This window comes from Rhagoletis pomonella, unplaced genomic scaffold (assembly GCF_013731165.1).
Source record: "Rhagoletis pomonella isolate Grant_MI unplaced genomic scaffold, Rhpom_1.0 Rhpom_scaffold_00004, whole genome shotgun sequence".
In the NCBI taxonomy this organism is placed as follows: domain Eukaryota; kingdom Metazoa; phylum Arthropoda; class Insecta; order Diptera; family Tephritidae; genus Rhagoletis; species Rhagoletis pomonella.
The window spans coordinates 48,251,582-48,278,919 of NW_023458558.1; the positions used below are offsets into that span (position 1 = coordinate 48,251,582).

The 27,338-nt window shown below is 33.6% G+C and overlaps 1 protein-coding gene across 8 annotated transcripts in view; it reads left to right on the forward strand.

The window, feature by feature from the left end:
- The window catches only part of LOC118737681 (sodium/potassium-transporting ATPase subunit alpha), a 105,242-nt gene that overhangs the window by 60,353 nt on the left and 17,551 nt on the right, over window positions 1-27,338 (forward strand). For 2 of the 8 annotated variants that reach the window (XM_036468371.1, XM_036468373.1), the window contains 6 exons: window positions 14,330-14,410; window positions 20,026-20,157; window positions 20,217-20,483; window positions 20,549-22,330; window positions 22,474-22,689; window positions 24,987-25,081. In XM_036468371.1, coding sequence (XP_036324264.1) covers window positions 14,330-14,410; window positions 20,026-20,157; window positions 20,217-20,483; window positions 20,549-22,330; window positions 22,474-22,689; window positions 24,987-25,081 — 2,573 coding nt within the window. Of the gene's footprint in view, window positions 1-10,467; window positions 10,666-14,329; window positions 14,411-20,025; window positions 20,158-20,216; window positions 20,484-20,548; window positions 22,331-22,473; window positions 22,690-23,088; window positions 23,184-24,986; window positions 25,082-27,338 lie in introns of those variants that run through there. The other 6 variants (XM_036468370.1, XM_036468377.1, XM_036468374.1 and 3 more) reach the window with 5 other exon arrangements.

Genomic DNA, 27,338 nt, shown 5'->3' on the forward strand with positions numbered 1-27,338 from the left:
ATTTTTTTGAAAGTTTCCAGAATTATGTACAAGGTTTTAAGTGGTACTATGCTCCAGCCAGTGATTACCTCATTATTGTTCCCCAAAGCTCTTAATGCCAGGCCATTTGTTCAGGTTAGGATATAGTAAATAGTCTGAGGGCGCTAAATTGGGATGAGCATATGAAATTCATTTTTTTTTTTTCGAAGCACAAGCCAAATGATGCAGCTTACGCAGATTTGAAAGGCAACGAAATTTGGTTAAACCGGTTAGCCGCATTCTGTGGTTTATTTTTATTTTGATAAAGACATCCTTCACTTGTTGGCAGCTTCATATTTATTTCGGCTAATTTTTCCACGAAATTCCGCTCAAAAGGACTCTTCGTTCGGAATTTGAAGCGCTTTGCCATTAGAGGAAGTTCTAAGAGTTCGCTGAGTAAATCTCGAAATACGAGTTTCGATTTTGTGTCCTAACCGTTTCTGCTGCTCGTAATACCATGTAGTACATTACTTATAAACCCAAACTGGCGTGCTGTTATGACCTTACTTGTACTTACCCTTTTTTTTACTGCTTTCTCATTTAAAAGCGTATTTTCAAATGCGTTGCAGTTCTTTCGAAGAGTAGTACCTCTCAGTTTATAATAGTTTAATAAATATTAATTTTTTCATTGTTATCACTTTTAGTTTCTTTTTAGATATTGTGTGCAATGTCGTCAACTAAGTTAGTTACAGTTTTACAACAACTCGCATTTACGTTGAGGATATTTGCTAGAAATAAAAGTCAAAAGTGATAATAATAGTAGTTTTGTTTGAGAAACTAAAGGGTTTGGGCCAAGCTTCGCATTCATTCACATTTCTTCTTCAAAATTTAATTTAATTTTTCGACAGAAGATATCACATTGTTTTAGTATAACCAGTTATATGGTTAAATTAATTAAAGTTAGCCTTAATGTTCCCTCCCGGGTATCAAGACACTTTTGTCCCCTATTTTTGAAAACTTGTAAAACTAATTTAAAATTACATGAGCGACTCCGTTGCTTTTGCCAGGATTTTAAATTCCATTCCAGCACATCTGATATATCAGAAAGGGAAAGGGGGGTAATGGGTTGGGATTATTATTATTAACTTTATAGAACTTAACTATAGTTGCTATCCATAATATACATTTTCATTTCAGTGGCGTTGCCCATCGGCAATTCAACTGCGGTTGCGTTGCCATCAACTCGTAAATCTCATACAGCTCATCGTCCCATCGTCTGCGATACTCGCCGTTGCCAACGCTTAAAATCGCGTAAATCTTCCGCAAAATACTTGTCTCGATTACTCCAAGCGGCGCAGCTCCTCATAAAAAATTAATAGGCAAAGTTTGGCCAAACACTTAACCAAATAAATGGGCTCCAGATATCTTCATAATTATATACACCTTTAACTCTACGTACATTTTTTGTATTGTTTGCTTTGTTAATTGGCCTGTTGTGTAAATATCATAAAGATGACAAAAATATGTGCTTATAAAGTTAATTACTATAGCTCGCCTAAGGCACGTTCTAGAAAAAAAGTCGAATGTACTTGCTGTGCCCTAGGCATTAAGTTGACTTGTATAGACGCATATGTATACATATATGTGTATGTACATGTCACTCATTTACTGGAAGCATGCCATAACCAATAAAATTAAAAGATGCGAGTAAAACAGACAAAACACAACAAAAAAGAAGAGCTAGCAAACATTTCAGCATTATTAACTAAAAAAATTCTGTATATAAAACCAGTTTATTTACGAGATTAACACAGTTACGAGGCATTTACGTTTTGAGATGTATACCCTCATTCATTCTCCATACTTTCCACACAAAAATAAACCACCTTTGTCTGGCGAAAGCCGGACAGCTGCAGAGAAAATACTCAGTACTTTTCTCATCTCCCAAACAAGGCGTATACTGTGAAGCCCCGATAGTACCTATAGTGACCGCATGCATGCCGTCCCCATGGATTGTGTCCCGCAATTAGTCCCATCAGGGCTCGTAGCTCACTCCTCTATCTGGCCTATAGGTGTCAGTAATCATGAGATCCCTGTTATACGCGGGAGATGCATCAATGCTTTGGCCTAAAATTGGCTTCGGTCCAATCGGAAGATCCAAAGAAGAGCAATTCGCTCTTATAAGTCTTTATCATAAGTTGATTTTATCGAAACAAAATTAAATACTTCGTAGCGGTTTTGCTTATTGCGCGAGAATCGAGCTAGAGATCCTTTCTCCATACTTTTTCTTTGAAGTTCATAATCTTCAAGATTTGTCTAATACGAAATTACTTCTCAAAAGTAAGTAGGTTTACCATTACAGAACACAAAATGACGTGTGTAATATTGCCGTTATAATGCCGATGTATCACCAGTGTTAAACCGTAAATTGGTTTCCTAATAAAAAAGCATTAAAATCGATAATTATACAAATTGAGCCGGCAACTAGATTACATAAAAGCGCGACGTTCATCTCTCAATTAAAATTAATATTTGTCTTTTATTTTGTGGTTTCTATACGTCTACTAATGTCTAGGGTTCTTCCCTTTCCATGAATTCGCGTTGATTTTTGGAATTTTTTTGCTATGCATTTTTTTCATATAAAAAGTTCTGAAAATTTAACAAAAAATTTTTAGCATGTAAAACATTGTGAATATTAACAAACAAGAGTTGTAGGTACGCTCAATTTCAGGAGTAACTGTATGTATACTAAGATATCACCTGTAGATCACAAGATCAGCTAGCAGTATTTACACACCAGCACAAATGTAAATAATTACTATGCAAATTAGTGTATTTCTATTAAAAATATCATAAACAAAAACTAGAAAATGCGGTTACATTATTACAAGTATTTAGCCATATTTATAAAATTTATTTTATTTTATTTTGTTTAAAGATGCCGCAGTGTTTTCTCGTGCCGAGTATAAAATAACAATACACGAAAAAAATATGTTCATACAGCAATATTCATATCAGCAGCCAACTGACGGCAGTACCTTTTACACACACACAAAACCGGAAAAATCCGGTTCTAAAAAGTGGTTACTATTATATTTACGTTGTGTAGTATTCCGCAGCTGTTTTTTGTGTTGCCTGATATACCTGGCATACATTTAGATAGCTCTGCCCGCTCTGGCACACAGTGTGCTTCCTCACATTTGTTTTGTTTGAATGTCGCTGCCAGCGTTTAAAACTGAGATGATGGTTATTGGTTATCATTTTGTTTTGATTGCCGCATTTCGTACTTTTTTCGAAGCTATCTTTGGCAACGCAGTAGGCACGGCACACGCACAATTCGTTTTCAAACCAGTTAGAACCGGTTGCAGTTTTCAAAACTCAAATAGCATATTGTTATCGGCTATTGCCCCGCAAAATGTTTAGCTTCATTATAAGCTAAGTAGATGTGGGGTTTTCTAATTTTTATGACACATGCTTAGTATTTGATTTTGACTTTTGATTTTTTACTAGTTCTCTGTTTTTATATTATCGCGACCAAGTCTGTATAAGAATACTATTGTACTCGCATGTGGTACTTTTTCTTTTGAGTTTTTGTTTACAAACAAAATGTGGTGTATTTGCATTTTTTAGTCAACGAAAGTGACGCGTAGAGAGTCATCGTAGAAGGAGACACGACCAAGAAGAAGAAAATAAAATTAAGCGATTACGTCTGGCCAACGGTCAAAAAATAACATTTGGTACGAGTAAGTTTTGCTTATTTGATTCGTATTCGTGTTTTCGTATTTTGATTTTCTATCGTATTTTCGGCTAACATGTGAATTTGTTTTAGAAGAAAGTGCAATAGCTACATACTTTGAACATGTGTATTATGTACATATGTATGTATGTACTTATTAAAATAGCACGAATTCACGTTCAATGTTGAGGCTGAGGCTAAGAAACTGGTAACCAAGTTTGTTTTGGTTTTAGATGCTTGATTATTATTATTTTTTTAATTTTCACTGTTCCTATGCCAAATTAAGTTTTCTTTCGTTATACTACTCTATGTATATTATTATTTTCGTCATTCGCTAATTGACGTCATTATTATTCGCTTGTGTTGTTTGTATTTTATTTTCTGCTGATTTCAGCGCCCCTGTGCAGCTATGTATGTACGTAAATATTTGTTGCGTCTGTCGCCATTGATCATCAAGTCCCAGGCCCAAATACCCATTATAGCGTCCTGTCTGACTTTTTGTGTGTGTGTGTGTGTGCGTATGTGCAGAAGACCGGTGCGTCACCAACCAACGCTCGCGTTACTGCAAATTTATTTCTATTTCATTCAACAATGTGTACCCATGCGATTTTATTAGTTTAAATCGTTGAGACAATTACAAAATTTATACACAATTTAATGAACAGGTACTAAATTTGCATTGACGTTTTGAAGAGAATGAAAATTGATCTAATGTACATACATCTGCACTGAAATAGAGGGCGAGGTAGAAAAATAGGGTGAAATAAAATCGAATGCATACGGAAGGCGAAAAGTGTATAAGTAAAATAAAATAAAAAACAAAACTAATTTAATTTAAAGCAAGTCACAATGAAATGATGTGAAAATAAAACAAGATTAAAAAATAAATAAAAACAAATTCAATAATTCAAATAAAACAAAAAATTTTGATCAGATAAAATAAAATATTGTGAAATAGAGAATGAAATGAAATAAAATTAAACGAAATCGAAAAAAATAAAAAAAAAATTACAAGAAAAAAAATTAAATGCAAAAATAATGGAATGAAAAAAGAAAAAAGTAAATAAAGTAAAACCAAATCGAAAAAGCGAATAAAATTAATTATTTTTTCAATCGACTACCTGGCGGTGTGAGGGTTTTCACAATAAAATTGTTGTTATTAGCAAAATTGGGTTTTATCAATATGCATACGTTTACCAAAAAAGATAATAAAACCAATGTTCATTGAAAGAAATCAACTAATCCAAAAATCGAATGTGACGGTTAATCGATTTACTTGTTTGTGAACGAATAGTTGAAATAGTCGGAAGGAAACGGTTAGTTGATTAAGCCAAGTCGACTATATTATGAAACTCATTTTGCTAATCGACTAATTCTTTCTTTTTTGAAGTCGGTTAAAAAGGGCACATCAGCGCATTTATTTTGATTTATCTATTTATGGAAAACAGACCCAAAGCTGAAAGAGAAATATCGCAAAATTGGAAGAATGATTACAAGAAAATATTTATGAAAAAAAACTCCAAATTTTTTTTTTTGCTTATGCTACTACATATAATTTAAAGAATTTAGACGGTGGGATAATAAATTTTGTCCCCTTGCACCATTCACTCATTATGCTGAATTTCCACTAGGCATTAAATGACAAACTCAAAATTTTTAATGACAGTGTTGAGCATTACTTATAAATAGTCATTAGGTTTGGAAAGTCCTGGATCTAAATCGGTGGTGTGAATCAGCTTGAGCGAAGATAAACAAAAAAAGAATTATTTTGGGTCGCTTCATTACATAGTGCGGTGTTTCGTTATTTTGTGTCCTTTTTCGGTGCCTGGGATGATATAACCACAGCGCTTGGGCCATTTTTTATTTATTCATTAAATACGCTTTAAAAGGCGTAATTGGCCTGCAAAAATGTAACTATGTATCAACAAAAGCAACATGTCGCACATCCATAAAACGTGACTTGGGACCCTGTACATTTATGAGTCATAACGGGCACTTACTTTGAACCAAAAAAAATTTTGGCAAAATCGAAAGCTTTGCTTCCTACTGATCAGAAAATTTTCACTGTGGAAGAGTCGTTCCATTAGCAACGATGGGTGTTTGCGGCGTCATCTGGACATGCGTCCGAACTCTTTCCGAGAAATCAAGGTGCCCAAGAGCCGGCTTCTGGGATTGTTTTAAAAAGACTCTGCTCCAGCCGCTGCTGGAAAACAAATGGAGGCCTTTGGAGGAATATACAATAATAAATAGAAAAACAAGTTCACTCCTTTTCATTTTATTATTAGCCAAATTCCATGTACTAAAACATTTGCTACTACCAAGCACATATGTTTATATATATTTACACATTATTAAATATATTATATAATTCTTCTCTATCTTTTGTTTAGAAAAAGCTTTTTCCCGCCAATGAGAAGTTTGCAATTTTGTGTATTCCTATTCGTTTTTGACTGATTGTAGCGCAAACAATCGCCCTTTAGAATTCCATAAATAAGTAAATTTACAATTAAACACGTACAAATATATTTCCATATGTAAAGTACATACACGGGAGTATTACAATCGTTCATAGGGGTGTGTGTATTTTGCACAAGCCAAAAACGTGATTACTGTTTACAAATCTGCTCGTAGGAACACAAAAAAAATACAGTTGCTTTTATTGGGGCTGTTGTTTTAATAAGCTTTTATTTTACCTTAGCTTTTGTCCGTTCGCTTCATTGAAGCTGGAAGAAAAGGGTGCAGTGGCACATGTTGGAAGCTTTTTAAAAGCGACCAATTAGTGCATTCGAATAGCAAGTTTTAGAAATAAGTTTAAAGCATAGTATCCGGCTCTCAAGCGCTTATGAATGTATGTGTACAAAACAAGTAAGAAAGTCTAAGTTCGGGCGGAGCCGAATATTAAATACCCGGCGCGAGTATTAAATACAGTGACGAGCAAAACTGTAACATGGTTTAACACTTTTTGTTTCAGCCACCGCTATATTTCCAAGTTCTAACGACTTTCATCCTTTTGTTGAATATTCTTGGTGGTACATCCCTACTCCCTCTCTCATAATGATTTGAAGTCAATACAACAACAATAAAAAAACCAGCAGACAAAAATGTAAATTAAGGCAGATGTTACAGTTTTGCACTCACTCTCAGTTTTGCATTTGACAGTTATCTTTTACTTAGTTTGACAGTTATCTTTTACTTAGTTGGAAGTCAGATGACTTTTTTCTATATTGTTATTTATTGAAGAAGTGATCACCAGTAAATAATATAGTTAATCAGGAACCATAAATGTAAATAATAGATTTACTGCGGAAAGGCGGAACCGCACGAAAAGTGGCAAAAAATTTTGGAATTTGCTACTTAAAAATGTTAAGACTTAGAAAAAATATAGCTTAAAGTGTTCCCAAGGACAAAGGAAGTCTGTTAAAAAATATTACGGTACGATATCTTGAGAACTTAAGGTATTAAACTTTAATGCAAATCAATAGACAGCGAGGCGAAGAATTGCCAAATTGAGCGCAAAGGCATCATAAAGAAGAAAAAAGCAAATTTGATCATAATACATGTGCGAGTGTGGCAGCATTTCGCTGCATCGCACGAAAACCGAACCGTTGCCTATTGGGATATGTTAGGCCGTTCAGAATGCAATAAAAAACATATTTTTAAGTTTCAATTAAAGGTTATTTGGTCTGACAAGACTAAATTAATCGCTTTCAATCAGATGGGCGGGCATGGTATTGGATCAAAGACCCAAATTAAGCCTAAGCGCATCATGTACTGCAAACTGTGAATCACAGTGGTAGGATCTTAATTGTTTCAAAAGTTTTGTTGGTCCGTTAGTACGCATTATGCGTAAGGAACAGTATCTGTTCATATTTCAAAAAAATTTGCAAGATGTGGTCGAAAAATTAGAGTTTCTGCTGAAAAATCACCCAAAACATACTGCATATGTTCGCAAAGACTGGATACAAAAGCAAAAATTTGCTAATTTGAAATGACCTCGACAAACCGAAGACATGAATCTCATCGAGAATTTGCGAAATCAACTAAAAGCACAGCTTAATAAGTATCAAAGTCCGTAAAATCGAGTACATGAGCTGTGAAAGCAAACTAAGGATATACCCACAGAATTTTTACAAAGATACAAATAAGGTATGCCAAATCACATCCAGGAACTGAAACAGGCAAAAGAGTACTGAACATTGTGTTAGTAGTTCTTTTTTTCGTCAAAATTGTTAAAAAGCTCTTAAAAATATATGAGTGCTAAACTGTAACATCTGCCTTAATTTACATTTTTGTCTGCTGGTTTTTTTATTGTTGTTGTATTGACTTCAAATCATTATGAGAGAGGGAGTAGGGATGTACCAACAAAAATATACAGCAAAAGTATGAAAGTCGTTAGAACTTGGAAATATAGCGGTGACTGAAACAAAAAGTGTTAAACCATGTTACAGTTTTGCTCGTCACTGTATATGTTTTTTACCTTTCCGAAAGCTACCGCTACATGGTAAGCCGGGAATGTATCAATTTTGAGTAAGTAAGCGTCCTTAAATCTCGAAATATTGAAGTTTCAAGCATTTCTGAAATTTACCGTTATATTGAAAGCGGCCGTAATTTTAGTCCGATTTCAACAATTTTCAAGCACAGTAACCATACCGATTTTGGTAAAAATTAGTAGAACGGTTACCGAGATATATATATGTGATCATAAGTGGGCGGTGCCACGCCCATTTTTCCAAAATTTTATCATAAACGTATTTCTTGGTAAAGAATTGTTGCAAGCATCAATTTTGAATAAGTTAGCTTCAGTATTTACAGATTCATCGAAGATTTCGTAGTTTTCTAAATCACCGTTATATGGGACGTGGGCGTGGTTATTGTCAGTGATCGGACCTCTACCACATTGTGGTAGATCTGCCACTTTTTTGAGCATTTACCACTCAAGGTCTGAAATCTACCACATATTTGCGTTTTTGAGTAGATTTATTTTTGCTTGACATAATTTTGGTAATTGTAAGAGCAAAAATGGTCCAACACTAAACACTATATGGTAACAAGAAAGATATAAAACAAGATTCAGCATTTCTTATATATTATTTTTATTTATTTAATTTTTATTCTTATTTTTCGTCTAAAACCTATTGTAAATATCAATTTTTGAGTGAATTATCTTCGGTAGTTACTAAAATATCGCAGTTTTCGTATTTCTGAAAATTACCGTTATGCCCATTTTCAATAGCATCCGTCCCACCGAAAGAAGAAGTGCACGTACCAAGTTTCGTTAAGATATCTCAGTTTTTACTCAAGTTATCGTGTGCACAGACGGACGGACAGACAGCCACCGCTTAATCGATTTATCTTTTCATCCTGATCATTTATGTATACATTTGTCTATATCTATCTCGATTCGGTTTGCCTGTTACAAAACAACCGTTATGTTCACATAAAGTTTTAATACCCTTGTGCACAAGTGCGCTCGGGTATAAAAATGGTGGAGAAATTAAAAATAAATTTTCTTTTGTCCAAATTTCTTGAATTAATTTGCAGCTCTCAAGAATAAATTCTCATGTATTGATTTCTTCCAGAAAATTTACAGCAACGGCAAAGCGCTTTTTCAAGCAACTGAAATAATGAAAAATATTTCTTGTGATTTTTCTTGAGAGCTGGAAACTAAGCTTAAAAGGTTAAGCACCGTTCAAAAAGAATTATTTAAATGTGTTTCCTGAAAAATTTTTAAGGAATAACTTCCAGCGGAGGAACTCAATGCTTAGTGGAAAGTCAGCATTAGGCACAAATTTTGGCTAGTATTTACACCTTCCTTGGTCTTAAGTTAACTGGTTATAGGTTATTTATTCGACAGTGTGTTTTATTTTTGCAAACGGAATAACAAATAAATATAACCACATAAGAAGATAAGCAGGCAAGTGTGAATGCCAACACAGTTTTTAACGACTTAATTGATAAAATTAGCGAAAGGCATGTTAACAATTGAAATAAACTTATCTTTATAACCAAGTTTATGTAAGTGTATTTTTTCAATTAAGCTAAGTATACTTTAATCTAATAAGTAGTATGCCTTTGTACGCCATTTAAAAAATTCCACGTGGACACGAACTAAACGACAATTTTTATTAACGCAAATGCGCTGGAATTCTCAAATGCCTAACTTTGTCAATGCCCAGTGAAATGCCCTATTGTAGTTTTTTTTTTTTTTAATTCCTCACACGCAGTATCTGATGCGTGCGTAGCACCACGTTTAATACTGTTCTTATTCGATTAAGCGGCAAATGTTTTAAACAAAGTCGTTGGGCATTAAAGTAATAAAAATAGTCATTAAGTTCGCGTTTTTTAAAAGACACACATTTTTCGTTATATTTGAATGGCTACTGCATTACAATAAAAATTAGTTATTTTAAATTATACTTTGTTTTTAAATTTAAGTAAAACTCAAAAGTATGCTCAGTTATATTTAATAAGTATTTTTTAAGTAATTACTACGCAAATTTTAATCGCTTTGCTAACTTAAAATGTATTATTCTCTCTCTTTCACTTACTCTACTGCACTTTATTCTCGTGGAACAAACTAATTTTGTACTATTAAATAAAATGGATTCTGTTCAAATGCAACAAAAATACAAACATATGTAAATTATAAAAAAAAAATCATGCAAGTAGGTTCTTTAAATTGAGCCATAACAAACCAAAGTCAAATAATCGCGGGACGCGCGAGGTTTTGTTATGCGATCAGCACTTTTGAGGTGCATAGAGAATTCGTAGCACGGAAGCAAGCAACACCTAAATACATAAATACTTACAAACGAAAAAAAATTCGCCCAACCACTCAATCAAATCGAAAAGAATTAACGCATTGCCGACATTTTTTTGCGAGGTGTTTGCACTTTTTACTGTAAACGGGCCGACCGACCGGCATTTTTCGCGTGAAAATCTACAAACAACAGCGGCATATTATATAAAAAGTGCGTAAGAAGAAGAGACTGAAAAGCCAAAAATAATAATATGTAACAGGCATACATATATTAACAAATAAATAAAGATAAATAAAGTCAAGCAAATGAAATACGGCAAAAACAAACCGAGAATGCAAAATTAAAGACCAAATATTTTATTGCATTTAAATGCGCTTTGGCATGATTTGTTGTTTACAAGTTATGGCAGACATGTGCATATACATTACGGTGGTGAAAAAAATGCATGTGAAAAAGTAAAGTCGGTTTTTTTTATGCTCTCATCCGCTATGATTGTTCAATACCGAAAAAAATGTATCCCTATTTTTTTTATTTTGAAATCAAAAAATATTTAGAGGTCGCTCAAAGCGCCCAAAGTTTTCCATGTATTTTATATGGGGACAAAACAATTATTCGTAGAAATGGTATCCAATTTTTAAAAATCATTATTTTGCTATCGGAAAACTCAGTTTATCTGCAGAAGATTCCCAATAATAATATCCAACTGTTTATATAACAACTTTTCATCGCAACTGTAATTTATAGATCCGCCAAAATCCCTAGAAACCCCGAAAAATGCAATGGGGGGGGCCAATAAAAAATCATTAGTGTTAAAGAATGGTTAAATAAACAATCGGATATTATAATTGAAAGTCTCCTGAAGTGTACTAGAGTTTTCCGATCGAAAAATATTGATTTTACGAATTCTATACCATTTCTACGAAAAGTTGTTTCGTCCCCATATAAAAATACATGGAAAACTTTGAGCGCTTTGAGCGACCTCTCTATAGCTTTTGATTTCAAAATAAAAAATAGGGAATACTTTTTTCCATATATGTAGTACAATCCTAGGGGGTGAAAGCATTACAATTCCGAATTTCCTGTTTTTGGACCACCATAATATAAATACATACTATGTCCGGTATATATAAATGACAGTTGAGTCGCAGGAAAACCTATTTCGACTACGGCAAAACTGCAATTGCAATAAAATGTACAGACAAATCGGCTTCACGCAACAGAAGTATCAAACGGTGTTAATGCCAGCAATGCTTTAAGAAAAATAAATCCAACTTAGCTCATCACTTTGTGGCTAAAACGTCTAGGAGTGTGTTTTTCGCAAATTTTAAAGCATTCCTCGAAAACTACCCTAAAAAAAAAAAATGATAACAAAGCATAGTGGGTAATGTTAAAATGTAATGTCCATTAGAAAAATATTTTCCACAAAAATTTCGAATCGTTGGTTACCTGGTAATGTTTCCTTAAACTTAGGGCCTTTTTCTGAAATAACCTTTAAGATTAAAACTCACTTTATATTTAAAGGTTGGATTAAAAGTAAGGCTATGTCTAAAGTTAAGCATTTCTATTATAGGTTTATGATGTATGTATGTTTCTTGGTTGTTAATAAACCTTTAAATAGTGAATAGTAAGTGAGCTTTAAAGTTACAGGTTACTTGAGAAAACGGCCCTTAGTACTATTTCTTTTCCATTAATTGTTCCTCGTTTTGTAGTTGTTGTTGTTTTTCAATTGTATACAATATAACGTATGATATTCAACGTTTTACATTGAGCATGAGAATCCTTGTTCCAAATGCACTTGCATGTTTTATTCTTTCTTTTCCTAAACGTTTTTATTTTATTTTTTGTTAGTGTAAACTAGTACAATAAATTAAGTTTAGCGTTATTTTCAGTTGGCTGATTCACAACGTGTCATAATGTCATAAATTTATAATTTATAAATTTATATTTTTGAGTAACGCTTAGCAACCACAAAGTAATCAAAATTTTCAAACAATATTATTGTTATGATACCTTTTGAAACGACTCAATGTGTGATCATTCTACGTACTACATAGTATCGTCAATAGTGACTGATTGTTCTTCTTATTTGCTAATTCTCATTTTGACAATGTAATTTTTTACCAATTTTTGTAGCTATACTTTGTTTATTTATTTATTTAAACGTAAGTAATTATTTGATGTTATAATTAGCGTTTGTACATTCGTCTAGTCAGGTACATATTTACATACATACATATTAATAGCGTTTTCTTTTCACGAAATAATTTTGCATGTCGCCAGGGCTGTCAAGTTTTCGTATTCTTTTCTCAGCATCTTCAACAAGCGTATTGCGGTGCTATTTCTTTAAAATTTTGCACTCCGATAATGTTGCCATACAAGACGGTGACATTTTTTTCGGGAAAAGAAAACGCCTAAGATAACGAATATTTGCATTCGCATTTTTTATGCGAATGATTCGCATCATTCTACGTATTCGGATTCGGCATTCGCATTCGACATTCGCATTCGCATCAAATGATACGAATGTTTTGCGAATGTGTACATGGGCAAAGAGTCCACTCTAATATTGTTGAAATGGCTCTAAGTCTGTCTGATGGACCTTCAACAAGTACTGCTAAAAGTCTTATAAGTAGCCTAGAAATAATTTTCTCTCGATTGGTGGTAAACTAAACTAAAATACGATAAATTAACAGAAGAAATCGCCTCATGGGAGCGAAATTACTTTTCTTGAAATATAATATGCCCCTTTTGAACATTGACTACTAGATTAAAACCCTGTATAAGCTAAGCATTCGTTCAATATTTTGAGTTGTGACTCTTTTGAATATTTAGTCTAAACAAATCCTTGTTTTGTCGCTAAAGCAGCTGGCTGCACACTTAGTAGGGTTTGCCATTCAAAAGAAGGGCTCGTCAGTGAAAATCATTTTGCTGCCATCATCATTGACATGTTCAACCACCCACTCTTGATGAAACAGTGCAGAGATAGACAAAGCATCTTCCTACATACATACATATGTACATGCATACGTAGTAGCCCTGTACCCTAGTATGGCACGCGACTGGAAATTAGGTTTTGGCTACTTGTCTCGAAAGCATTCCAATGCCGCGATTTCCGTTCAACTAAATACTGAATGCTCGATTTATTCCAGTATTCCAGTATGTACCTTAGAGTGGCCTTCCAGTGATATCGATTGCAAGTTGACATTATTCTTGACTTTCTACTGCTGTTAGGCGTTTGCTTAGTAACGTACTAACTAAAGGTAAGTCTGTGTTACGTTGACCTACTTAGTTCTACTTGATGTACACAAATACCGAAGTTGGAGTGCTAATCGATTTTTGTGTGAAACTTTTAGATTCAAAAAATATTTGCAATACTATATAAGAACTTTACATACCTACATATATGCGATATTTATTGTCTCTATTTTAAGCATACAAATATATGTGTATGTTATGTTATGTTATGTTACTCGTAGATTCTTGCTTATAACTACATATATAAAGAATTGCATGTACTTCTACTTATGTTAAATACATATGTATATTTAGTATATAGATATATTCTTTCCGCTTATTAGCAGCCAGAATTTATATGCCTACCTACCTACCGACCTACATACATTAAATGCGCCTAACGCTACATTTGTATACAAGTTGTCAATACATTTCATAAAATATTTTATATGTATTTTCTTCTTATTTTTTCCATTTTCCTTCATGCTCGCCTTACATTTCATTGCGTTACGTTACGTATTACGCTTTTACGTTGTTACGTTTTTTGTGCTCGTTTGTCCAATGCTACATCACAATGTTCCTGTCTTGTCTATAATTGTAATTTGTTGTACACAAAAAATTTGTTCCACCGATTCTTTAGCATGGGAGAGCAGACTCTTATCGTTTTGCCACGGTTATACCAACCGATGACGATAATCGTACAGCCGATGGACACTTGAAGGTAAATATTCACATACATACATACATACATCCATACATATGTACATATTTACATAGATACTTACACTCATATTTACGTACATATGTACGTAATAATTTAAGTGCACTTGTCATATTTATAATTATATACAAAACACGTAGTATCTGTTTGTCTATACTTACACATGTATTTATACGACGACATTGTAAGTACATTCATTTGTATATAAATACTACCGGGTATGCTAATTGAAGTGTCGCCGATCTCTCTAATGATTAGACAACGTTATTCTTTAATAGTTTTAGAGTTGCTAAAAAGGAAACCGTTATGTAGTTTAATACTGTATTATTCATTGGAAATGTGTATGTGAGAAATCCATCCATCCCTCTTTACATTTTACTGAAATTTTAAGTCTTCCGCAGGCTTAAACTTTTTTAACGAAGTATATTTATTGCTATAAGACTCTGCCGCCTTTAAAAACTCCAAATGACATAACCCAGTAGTCTCAAGTTGGTGGATATCGGCGCACAGTGGAACTACGATGTTCAAACCAAATTTAAAAAGCGTGGTAACTTAGTCAGAAAAAACCATTAATCAGATTCGTTACACAGTAAACAACTTACCTGTTTGGAATAGAAAGGATAAAAGTCCAATTTTTGGTCATTTAACAATATAAGCATTCCTTTCGGCCTTTGCCATATGACTTGAAACAGAGTAATCTAGAAAAATGTTACTAACAGCTAAAGGGAATTTAGGTATTCTAGACATTTACATATTTATTTTTCTAATTTTTTTTTTTTATAGGAGGAGAGTGTCCTAAAATGTTAAGTAAACCGATTTTTATCAACATTGTATAACAAATATCATCTACGTTCATAAAAGTCTCCACATTTTTTCATAGAACTTATGCGAAATTTCTCTCTGTCATCGACGAATTTGTTGGTTGGTTGATTGAATTTAGACCCATTGAAGCGCAGCTGCATTTCATTCAGTTTTATGCTCTCTCAATGCCCAATTTTTTTTTTATCGATGATGATCGATGCACATCACACTCTGTCAGCGTTATACAGTAAAAAGAAACTACACAAAATTTGAATAGATTAGAAATTATGGTGTGTGCATTCCATACTTGCTAGTTGAATTTTGGGTATCACTTCAATTGACACACCCGGCACTTAACGAAAAATGTTGGTTGTAGTCTGAGTTTGAGAATCATTTTCATTCTACCAATAAAAATCATAACTAGCACTAATTTTTAGTAAGCTTATTTTTTTTAAATCTGCAGCCGGATTTCAACATTTGCATTGCTAATTTTATTCTCCAAAAATCTTCATACTCTACGCCACGTACCAAATTTCAGCTATTTTTGGCCGCAGTTTGTATGTGGACGTTACACTGTGCAACCTATCAACATGTTTTGACAATTTTAAATCCTTTTATTTAATTTTGATATTTTTTTTTTAAATAAAAATATGGTTAATTATACAACAAAAACTATTAAAATCAAAGTTTCAAACTTTCTATAAAATGCATAAAAATTGAACAAATTTTCATAAGAATTTTAATTTTTTTCCAGAATATTTAGAAAACTTTCGAGTATGCAGTTTTATGTGTAGAATCAAAAATTTTGATATTTCGGTCAATTTTTTTATAATTTTTGTAGATAATTAGAATGGGTTTGGTTATACACAGAATTAATTGTGTTTTTATAAAAAAGAATAGTTAAAATTAAAGAAAAGGAAATTAAATTATCAAAACATGCCAGTACGAAGCGTGAACACTGATGTAGTACAGCAACTCAAATAAGTGTTCACGTGTATTTTTTTTTTAATATTCACAATTTTTTTTCTATTTGTTCAGTAATTTTTTTTTAAATTTCGCGCTTTTTAATTCGAATTCTGCAATATTTTGGATATGCAGTTTTAGAGCCCATAAAATTTTAGTCTGATGAAGTGCAAGTTTTTAATAAGTTTTTTCGGCGACGGCTTATGTGGTTTTTTTTTAATATAACAAGTTAAATTTAAAAAACTGGCGTTGACTTTTTGAAATTTTGTTGCGCGTTTTATTTCATAAGAATTTAATGTTAGTTAAAATTGTTAAAAGTATAAAAAACAGGGACATAACAGTTATAAGTTTTATAGCAAAAACGTTGCTCCATAACAGTTATTAGATGAGAACTATTTTTTATTTCGTCGATAAGAGTTATTTCCCAACGTTTATTTTTTACGTTGCTGGATAAGAGTTATTTTACAACGTTTATTTTTTACGTTGTTTGATAAACGTTGTAAGATTAGGATATTGATGAAGATGAAGATGGAGAATAAGATAAAGACGATGAATAAAAGTGAGAGAGTGAAATAACTGTTATCAGATAATGTAAAAGTATTCGTCGGGCAATAACTGTTTTCAAGCAACGTAAAAAATAAACGTTGGGCAATAACTGTTATCGAGCAACGTAAAAAATAAACGTTGGAAAACACTCTTACAAGCAACGGAAAAAATATTTCTCATCTATTAACTGTTATGAAACAATGTTTTCGTTAAATTTCAGAATTCAGGCAACGTTTTCAATTTGTAAATTCGAGATAACAGTTATTTTTGGTCCCTGTTTAAAAAATACCGTCACAGAAAAAAACAAAAAATATTATTAAACACCAACGCGATTTTTAGCAGATTGAAACTTGCACTTCGTCAGACTAAAATTAAAAAGCTCAAAATTTTGATGAAAATTTGTTTAAATTTTGTATAGTTTGAACCTTTGATTTATATGGCTTGGGCTAAAGTCTGGAAAATATTTCTATAGAAAAAAAACAATCAAAATTTAAGTTGAAAAACATTGTGAATATTAAAAAAAAAATCAACACAGGAACACTTGTTTGAGTTCACTGTATATCTACATATGTATGAATGTATGTATTTTAACATACATCTCTTTTACATGCCTTTTTGTATTCAAATTTTTCTTTTAGCGCGAGTATCTGGTTCTTATATTTTAGTAAAAATTTTCTACTAAAATCGGTACACAAATTATTGTTACTGTACTACATACATATATTTTTTTTCCGTAAAATTGTCTATATGTATATTTAAATGTTTGTGTATTTTTAATATTAATTTTAATAAAACATACTACTAACAAAATTGTTTTCGATTTTTGCTATTTTTATTTTTATTGTTACTCAAAAAAGGGCTTTGCTACTGTAAACCCCTCTATTTTTATTTTATGTACATATGCATCGGCTACGTAGTTGTCTATAGTTCTTACGAAAAAGCGCTTACGTTTTGAAGAAATTAATTTTATTTCTATTTTCTGTTTTTATTTATAAACATTCGTATTTCTCAACTAATTCTGCTTGTGACTTCAGTGACGCGTTTTCATTTGCCCATCTTTCATTTCGTCTTGTAAATTTTATTTATATTTAAAATACATATTTTGACGAAAATTTTGATTTCCTTCTGTTGTTTGTCGTTGACATTGGTGGCACATATGCCATATGAAGAGTGTGAGTGGTGAGAGCCCATGATACAATAATAGAGGGTAGGTTCATTTATTGACATTCGTTGTTGTTGCCGACCACTTGACTTTTAGCAAGTTTATGACATTTAACTAAAATCATGCTACCAGATTCACTAGCAGCAAAATTTTTGTTTCTTGAAAAAGTAAAAACAAAAGTTTGTGAAGTTGGATGATAATATTCAAAGAAAAGTCTTGCGCGTTTCCAAATTGGAAGAATTGGGTATCTACACTTGTGCAAAGTTTCGAATATAATACATTTTTTTTATACCTCGAAACGATGTACCGTTATCCGTGGAAGAGGGAGCTCTTTTTGGATTCTCGGAATTTTCTGATAAAGATGTGGCGCTGCGATGTTGGCGCAAAAATACTGTGGATGGCGTAACCGGAGTTGAACTGATGACGTAATTTTTTTCTAGTGCAGCCGAAGGCCACCAACGAAGAAGCGAGCGTTGTCCAAAAATACTGCTGATGGCCTAACACGAGTTTAATTTTTCCTTGCGAAAATGCCAATTTTACCCCATTTTGAAATGGGCCTCTGAGCGCCTGCAGAAGGGGCAGGGAGGTGCAGGATGACTCACCCACCAAAAAATCATTGTACAAATAACAGAACATTTCCCACACGCAACCTTAAATCCTCTAATGTAATGTTTGATTGCTATCAATGTGGCAAAGTAGCTCATAATTTTGTACAAGTTATGAAACTTCAAAAACTTATTTTTTTTTTGACAAAAATTTTGAACTGAAACTACCTTCTTTTTTTGTATCATCAAGTAAAAGAAGTGAAACATTTTAATTACCGAAAAAACAAAATTTCATTGAACTTATCCTAAAAATACCCCGTTTTCCATAGTTTGCTAGTTTGCACCTCAACACCGTCGTCAACGTTCCACCTGCCAATGTATTACCCAAAAGTCAACTGTGGGCAGTTTTTACTGCCATATTTCTTTATTTCTCCGCGCCCGTTTCATTAGCTTTACCTTTTCTTTCTTAACTTATAAATAAATGCAAAACATTGGCACATTGCAACTGTCGCGTCTGAGCGATTTTATTTTGTTTTCGGATGCAAGCAGGTGGCGAATGTGTGGGCGTTCAGCATCATCGCACCGCTATTTCACTGACTAGCTTGCAGGCTGGTTGTCTGATTGACTCGCTGACGTGTGTTACTAATTAAAAAAGGCGCAAATAGCCAACAATTTATTGTAATAGGGAAATCTTGCTGCACATAGTTGTAGTAACCGATTGAAATGTAAAGAAAAGACAACACTTTCAAAAATGAAAATGTTTAATACACATTTTGTATTGCTGTACATAAATAAGTAGTGGTCAAAGTTCTAATGTCACTAGTGAGCAAATATTTATTTATTGTATCATGCTCTATAGCTTCTCTTGTACTGTATTATACTTATTTTAATGAAAATATTTACTTCTCTTATTAACCAATCAAATTTTGGTGTGCCTTTCTTTATTTTGAATTTTATTTCCTAATCCATTCATCAATTTGCTTAATCCCTATGTACATACTTACTAAAATCCATTTTGACTATCGTTACATTATACTAACATGCTTTAATCGCTTTCTTAACAGCATATGCATGTCAATTCGTGGTAAGTAAGTAGTGTAGCTTTCCCCAAAAAATACAGTTATTTGTTATATTATATGCATGGATGTACATACATATATTGTATAGTTGAAACACATTTAACATCATGCTAGGCGTGTAATTAAAGGTACTTTTTTTATCGAAAATACATTAATCCACTAGCCTCTGGCTAAAATTAACGGTATTGGTTCAGTAAACAATAAATCTACTTAACTAAAACCTAACAATTGACGTTATTTCAATCTACATTTCGTTGGCCACAAAGTGCTTCGAGGAAGAACATCTACACACACAGGCATACATACAGTAAAGCGCGTTAAGAAGTAAATAACACAACAGCAGGCATGAAGTGAAACAATAAAAAATAAAAAATAAAATGTAGATTAAACAATCGGTTTCCTTGGACATTTTCTTCAGTGGTGTTGGGGCGGAAATTGTTTTGAAAATCCTTCTATATCTCTGCCTTTTTACTCTCAAACATGTGTGTATATATATATATTCCCTCTTTCCTCCCACAGTCAAAACGCAGGATGCCACCTAAACCGCAAAAGAAGGAGAATCTTGATGATCTCAAACAGGAGTTAGATATCGATTTTCATAAAATCACTCCTGAGGAGCTCTATCAGCGATTTCAGACGCATCCAGAGAATGTAAGAGAATCAAGCGAACGAACAAATGCCAAATATTTAATTTTGTCTACTCCTACCAGGGTCTAAGTCACGCTAAGGCCAAGGAGAATCTAGAACGAGATGGTCCGAATGCGCTCACACCACCCAAACAAACACCTGAATGGGTAAAATTCTGTAAGAATCTATTCGGCGGTTTCGCCATGCTGCTGTGGATCGGTGCTATACTCTGCTTCGTGGCCTATTCCATTCAGGCCAGTACTAGCGAGGAGCCCTCGGACGATAACTTGTACTTGGGTATTGTGCTTTCGGCTGTAGTTATAGTTACTGGTATCTTCTCATACTATCAGGTAGATGGCAAAGATTGACATTTGATAAATACATATGTACTTTAATTCCGCTTTTCTCCTCGCAGGAATCGAAAAGTTCAAAGATTATGGAATCGTTCAAAAACATGGTGCCCCAATTTGCCACTGTCATTCGTGAAGGTGAAAAGCTTACCTTACGCGCCGAAGACTTAGTGTTGGGTGATGTGGTTGAAGTGAAGTTCGGTGATCGTATTCCCGCTGATATACGTATCATTGAGGCGCGCAACTTCAAAGTGGACAACTCATCGTTGACTGGCGAATCGGAGCCACAATCACGTGGTCCTGAGTTCACACACGAAAATCCATTGGAAACTAAAAACTTGGCTTTCTTTTCTACCAACGCTGTCGAGGGTACCGCCAAAGGTGTCGTCATCAGCTGTGGTGATCACACTGTGATGGGTCGTATTGCTGGCTTGGCTTCTGGTTTGGATACTGGCGAGACTCCCATCGCTAAGGAAATTCACCACTTCATTCACTTGATCACCGGTGTCGCTGTGTTCCTGGGTGTGACTTTCTTCGTCATCGCCTTCATCTTGGGCTACCATTGGTTGGATGCTGTCATTTTCTTGATTGGTATTATTGTAGCGAACGTGCCTGAAGGTCTGCTAGCCACTGTGACCGTGTGTCTGACACTGACTGCCAAACGTATGGCATCGAAGAATTGCTTGGTAAAGAATTTGGAAGCTGTCGAAACTCTGGGATCAACCTCAACTATTTGCTCCGATAAGACCGGCACCCTCACCCAAAATCGTATGACCGTCGCCCATATGTGGTTCGATAACCAAATTATTGAGGCCGATACAACTGAAGATCAGTCGGGTGTGCAATACGATAGAACCAGCCCTGGCTTCAAGGCGCTCTCTCGCATTGCTACCCTCTGTAATCGTGCTGAATTTAAGGGCGGTCAAGAAGGTGTACCAATTTTGAAGAAAGAAGTTAGCGGTGATGCCTCCGAGGCTGCGCTGCTTAAGTGCATGGAATTGGCGCTCGGTGATGTGATGAATATCCGTAAACGTAACCGCAAAATTGCTGAAATTCCATTCAATTCCACCAATAAATACCAAGTCTCCATCCATGAAACCGAAGATCCCAGCGATCCTCGCTATTTGCTTGTCATGAAGGGTGCTCCTGAACGTATCCTTGAACGCTGCGCGACTATTTTCATTAACGGAAAGGAAAAAGTATTGGATGAAGAGATGAAAGAGGCTTTCAATAATGCGTATATGGAACTTGGTGGTTTGGGTGAGCGTGTGCTCGGTTTCTGCGACTTTATGCTGCCCTCCGATAAATATCCCACTGGCTTTAAATTCAACACCGACGACGTGAACTTCCCCATTGACAACTTGCGTTTCGTTGGTCTTATGTCCATGATTGATCCCCCGCGTGCTGCTGTACCCGATGCCGTCGCTAAATGCCGTTCAGCTGGTATTAAGGTTATTATGGTGACTGGTGATCACCCGATCACTGCCAAAGCTATTGCCAAATCGGTGGGTATCATTTCGGAGGGCAATGAAACTGTTGAGGATATCGCACAGCGTTTGAATATCCCTGTCTCGGAAGTTAACCCACGTGAAGCCAAGGCAGCTGTTGTGCATGGTGCTGAATTACGTGATGTTACACCCGAACAGTTGGATGAAATTCTACGCTATCACACTGAGATCGTGTTCGCACGTACCTCGCCTCAGCAAAAGCTGATTATTGTAGAGGGTTGCCAACGTATGGGTGCTATTGTGGCTGTGACCGGTGACGGTGTAAATGATTCTCCGGCGTTGAAGAAGGCTGATATTGGTGTTGCTATGGGTATAGCCGGCTCTGATGTGTCCAAGCAGGTGAGTGATGTGAAGAGGGGTGCAATCCTGCTGAGCGTAGAAATCTTGGGGAATTTAAGAAAAATGTTTTTATACATATATACATATGTACTTATAATATAAAATAAGAGAGTGTGATATAACGATATTTCAATGCCGTTTAGGCTGCTGACATGATTTTGCTCGATGATAACTTCGCTTCGATTGTGACTGGTGTTGAAGAGGGTCGACTGATTTTCGATAACTTAAAGAAATCCATTGCTTACACACTCACCTCTAACATTCCCGAAATTTCACCATTCTTGGCTTTCATCCTTTGCGACATACCACTGCCACTGGGAACCGTTACCATTTTGTGCATCGATTTGGGAACTGACATGGTAAGTGTGATAATGTCCGCTAAATCAAATATATATTCTTATTGTGGTTGTGCGAAAAAATCTTATATTATTTTCCAATTGAGTTGATTTAGTTAAGATTTTCTTGATTTTCTCTGGTTTGTTTGAAATAATAATTTTTCAACTTATTTCTGAATATGAAAGGATACAGATATTAAGTGAAAGGTATAAGACGTAAAAATATTTTAACAAATTTAATAGTAACAGTTAAGCAAAATGTATAGTTAGGTAGGTCATATTTACCGTAATTTCATATATTTGTACCAATTTAAATATGACATATGCAAAACAAAAATATACCTTGTATGATGTACACACACGAATGCAACCATGCAAATCAAATCAAAACTCAACACACAAATCAACGAACATATCCTGTAGATTCCCGCGATATCACTTGCCTATGAAGATTCCGAATCGGATATAATGAAGCGACGTCCACGAAATCCATTGTTCGACAAGCTGGTCAACGAAAGGTAAACAGAGGCTTGATTAATAGAAATAAAAATGCTTGAAGACGTACATAATTATAAGCTATACGTGCTACAATGGCTAAAGCTTGTTTAATGGGAAAAATAGTACATTTTCATTATTGCTATCATACAATTTAGAAAATCATATGAAAAACGCTACGACATGAAAACGTGTTGGAAGATATCCTGGCTTCCACCTATACTATACATATATTTCTATGCTAAATGCCTCAGCAACTGAGAAGATCCAAATATCGCTAGAAAACACTCGCCTTTAAGTGTTATAAATTGCAGATCTATTATATATAAGCAGGAAACAGGTGCTATTATGTAAGATAGTTTTGTATTTTTCTAATTATGTGTGCTACGCCAGCAATACTATGTAAGCTTGATCAAAGCGCTTTTGAGCAACATAAATGTAAAAACAAAAAATAACCGAATGTTATTGGAGCTTTCGAGGAAAAGAGTGTCAACCAGTTGTCTTATTTAGCGGCGGTGCAGCTATTTAAGCTATCATCAAGTGGGTAATGGAAGTTGAAGTAACCTGCTGAATATAGAATATCCTACAAACCTGCTTAGCTGAATTATTTCAGTATTGGAAGGGTGCTAAATACATACCTATAAACTCGCTTAATTCAACTATTTCTGTATGTATATGTTACATATGTTGTTTTATAAAATATAAATGTAATAAAATACCTTAGGTTACATGGGTCTATAAATATTACAATATACGTATAAATCGTCGTTTAAAGTACAAAACCGCTTATCAACAAAATACAAAAGCGCGTATCAGAATAATGCAAAACCGCGTATGTGAGGTTGCATAAATTATTTTCTAGAGAGTAAAAACACTCATCGCATTTCCGCCTAGTATATTTCAGGACGAAAGACGATACGCGGTTTTGTACTTTAAACGACGAAATATTTTTGTATCAGATAGATTTTAAGGTTTGATAATACAATATCTTCAACTCATTTGTGACTAATACTAAAATATGATGCATATATATGTGTATTAAAGAGCTTTAAGTACTCTAATAGGTAAAAAAAATATATTTAGGGTTCATCAACTAGATGTAAGCTAAATATCTCTCATTTCGTCATTACTCTTCGCGCTTCTATTACGGTTATCAACATTTTGTGATCCATATACTCGTACTATCTCTAAGTTCAACTAATTTGCATACCTTTTGTGAAATGAATTTGATATCGCGAGCTGTCGAGAGCCTGGCGTTTTAAAGAAAAAATTTCTCACTAGGATTACGCTTAATTTTGATCATTTTAAATTCATTTTTCTTGAAGGCTTTCAGTGTACTTTTTCCTTTTAATTGAAACTGATATTTCGGATTCAAAATTAAAAAAAAAAAAACATATTCTTAATAATTCTCTGTTTTTCTTATTTTTTGATGGATCTTATCTGACACACAGATCAAAAAGTTTGTTCACAACAATTCAGTATAAAAAATGCAAATTTTAAAACAATAAATCGCGACCCGATTGAAGCTATACATTTTTTTTAGTTTCGATTCTCGTATGAGACCCACTCAGTTCTAGGAACAATTTAGTTCGATCAAAACAGATTTGTTAAATTCATTTCATGAAAGGTAAAATTGGTCTTGGCCTAAGTCTAAGCCGAACCCATTTTTTACTATATATATATTTTTTCTATACATATCATATTTAAAGTAAGCAATTTTTATTTGTACATCCTTTTTCTTATTTTATTTGTCAAAATTGCATACCTACAAATCTACATGTATTTAAATGACTTTTTTGTTCATATATGTTGAAATATAAAACTAGGTGCCTGCGATTTCCTTGGCTTACGAGATTGCTGAAGCCGATATTATGAAGCGTCCACCACGTGATCCATTCAACGACAAATTAGTCAATTCAAGGTGCCGAAATCAAGCAAAAAACTGAGTCAAAGTTTTTTTTTTGCATTTTTACATACATACTTATAAGACAGCGGTTTTCAATCTGCACAAATTTGAAAGAAGAATCTTTCCTGCATAATATTTATACACAACTTGTGTCGTATAATTCACAAAGTGCAATAATAATTGTAAATAGGCTCGGCCAGTTTTCAAAACTTCACTTGGCTTTTATGGCAACTTGTACAGAGCCTTATCTTACTGCAATATTTTTCTATGTTGTGTCCTTACATTTGTATATTTTTCTGTTGTAACATTAAATCTACGCCGATGCATTAATTTCCTAATTACATACTTTATACAGTGTTAGTGGAACATTTTTGGCTTTTACTTCCAAATTAAAAATGATTGAAAACCGCTATTTCCTATGCTGTTTAAGCAAAGCCTATAATAAATAACAAAAGTGGTCCCCCAACATACTAACGTGCTCGATTAACATGCCTGTGGTTTTTAAAAATAGAGTTTTTTATAACATTTTTTTTTTTTAATTTTCAAAAGGAAATACCAATGCACATCCGAACTGCCATATAATTCCAGGCTGGAATGATTACAATTTTTTGTTATTCGTTTTTCATTTTATGTATAATTTAGCAATCGTTTAACCTACTATCGTTGTTTATTTCTTCAGTAAATAATCGATGTATTTTCTCTTCATATTTTTAACTCACCTACATTGTGGTAAAAAGTGTACTTGTAAATGCAAACTAAACTAACCTTCAACAGTTGTTGTATTTTTAAGTAATTTATAAGTTATGCGAACAAACATAAAAACGTCATTATGCGCCCAAAAATAATTTCATTTGTCAGTCAACGAAGTAGCTACATAAAAATCATTGTCAGTAACATTTACTAAGTGTCTACGTGATGTTTTTGTACTATTTTAATTTGACCCCCTATACATACATATGTATGTATACATATCGTCTTTTAAAGTACAAAACCGCGAATTAACCAAATGCAAAACCGCGTATTTCAAAATGGCTCTATTTTTCAAAAAGCAATCGCATTTCCGGCTAGTATATTTCCGGACGAATGGTTAAGGATTGAGCCAAGAGCTTGTGTGAGCAAATCAAATTTTTGGTAAAAAATGTCAGTTACGCGATTTAGCAGAAAGACGATACGAGGTTTTGTACTTTAAACGACGATATGTATTTATATAATTCATAAAATTAACACTTATTATTGTTATATAATTTTAGAAATTATTAGTTAGAAATGTGTCTTGTTCATTAATTGATCTTCTTTCATGGATCTATATATATATTTTTTTAAACTTGCTTAAGGTTTTTTAAGTTTTTATTTGTGTGCGCATAGATCATATCATTACATTGTATCAAAAAAAAAAAACACACAACAACAAGAGATATTGTAATAGCATTGCCTAGCAATTTACTTTATGCGTTAGAGTTGGGAGAACATGTGAGATGCTTTTCAAAATGTAAAACAAAAAGCATATCTTATATTAATTAAATTACATTTAAAAAAATAATGCATTTAAGTTTTTCAGTTATGGAGCAGAAGCATAAAACCAAACCAAAATCCGGTACTTATGTACATACATTGATAAGTGCAAACTGCTGATCGATACACAAAAGTTGTTTTCGACCACTTCAGAAGACCAAATACGAACAAAATTTTTTCTTAATTATACGCAGAGTATGTTTTAATTTGTTATTCCTTTTTTCAAACAAAATTTTTCAACACCTAGTAGTAACACCACCTTATATAAATTCGCCTTAATATAATTATTAACCATTTAAAATATATACATGTGTATATGTGTATACGTTCCTCAACTCTGACGCATAAATAAAATAATACATTTACCGATTTCACTTTTGTCAATGTGTCAACTAATAAATCATTCATAATGCCCCATTTTGATGTCTATTGTTAACATATACATATGTCATATTTTTTTAATATGTACATATTTACAAAAAAAAAAGAGCCTCATATGTACGTACACTAACGCTTTTGTATTACAAACAAATTATTTTACGAATATCCAGGCAAGTTCTGGAATTCGCTTCCGAGCGAATTTCAACCAAAGCCACTTTGAAGTGGATTGCAGATTGTATAATTTCTTTGTTAAAGAGTTCGCTTACATACATAATGCGCTACGCACAGCGTCAACGTTTACTGCCAAATTATTCACAAAACTAATTTTTGGACATATACCGCATAGGATCTGTTACATTAATACGCATGCATATGCGCG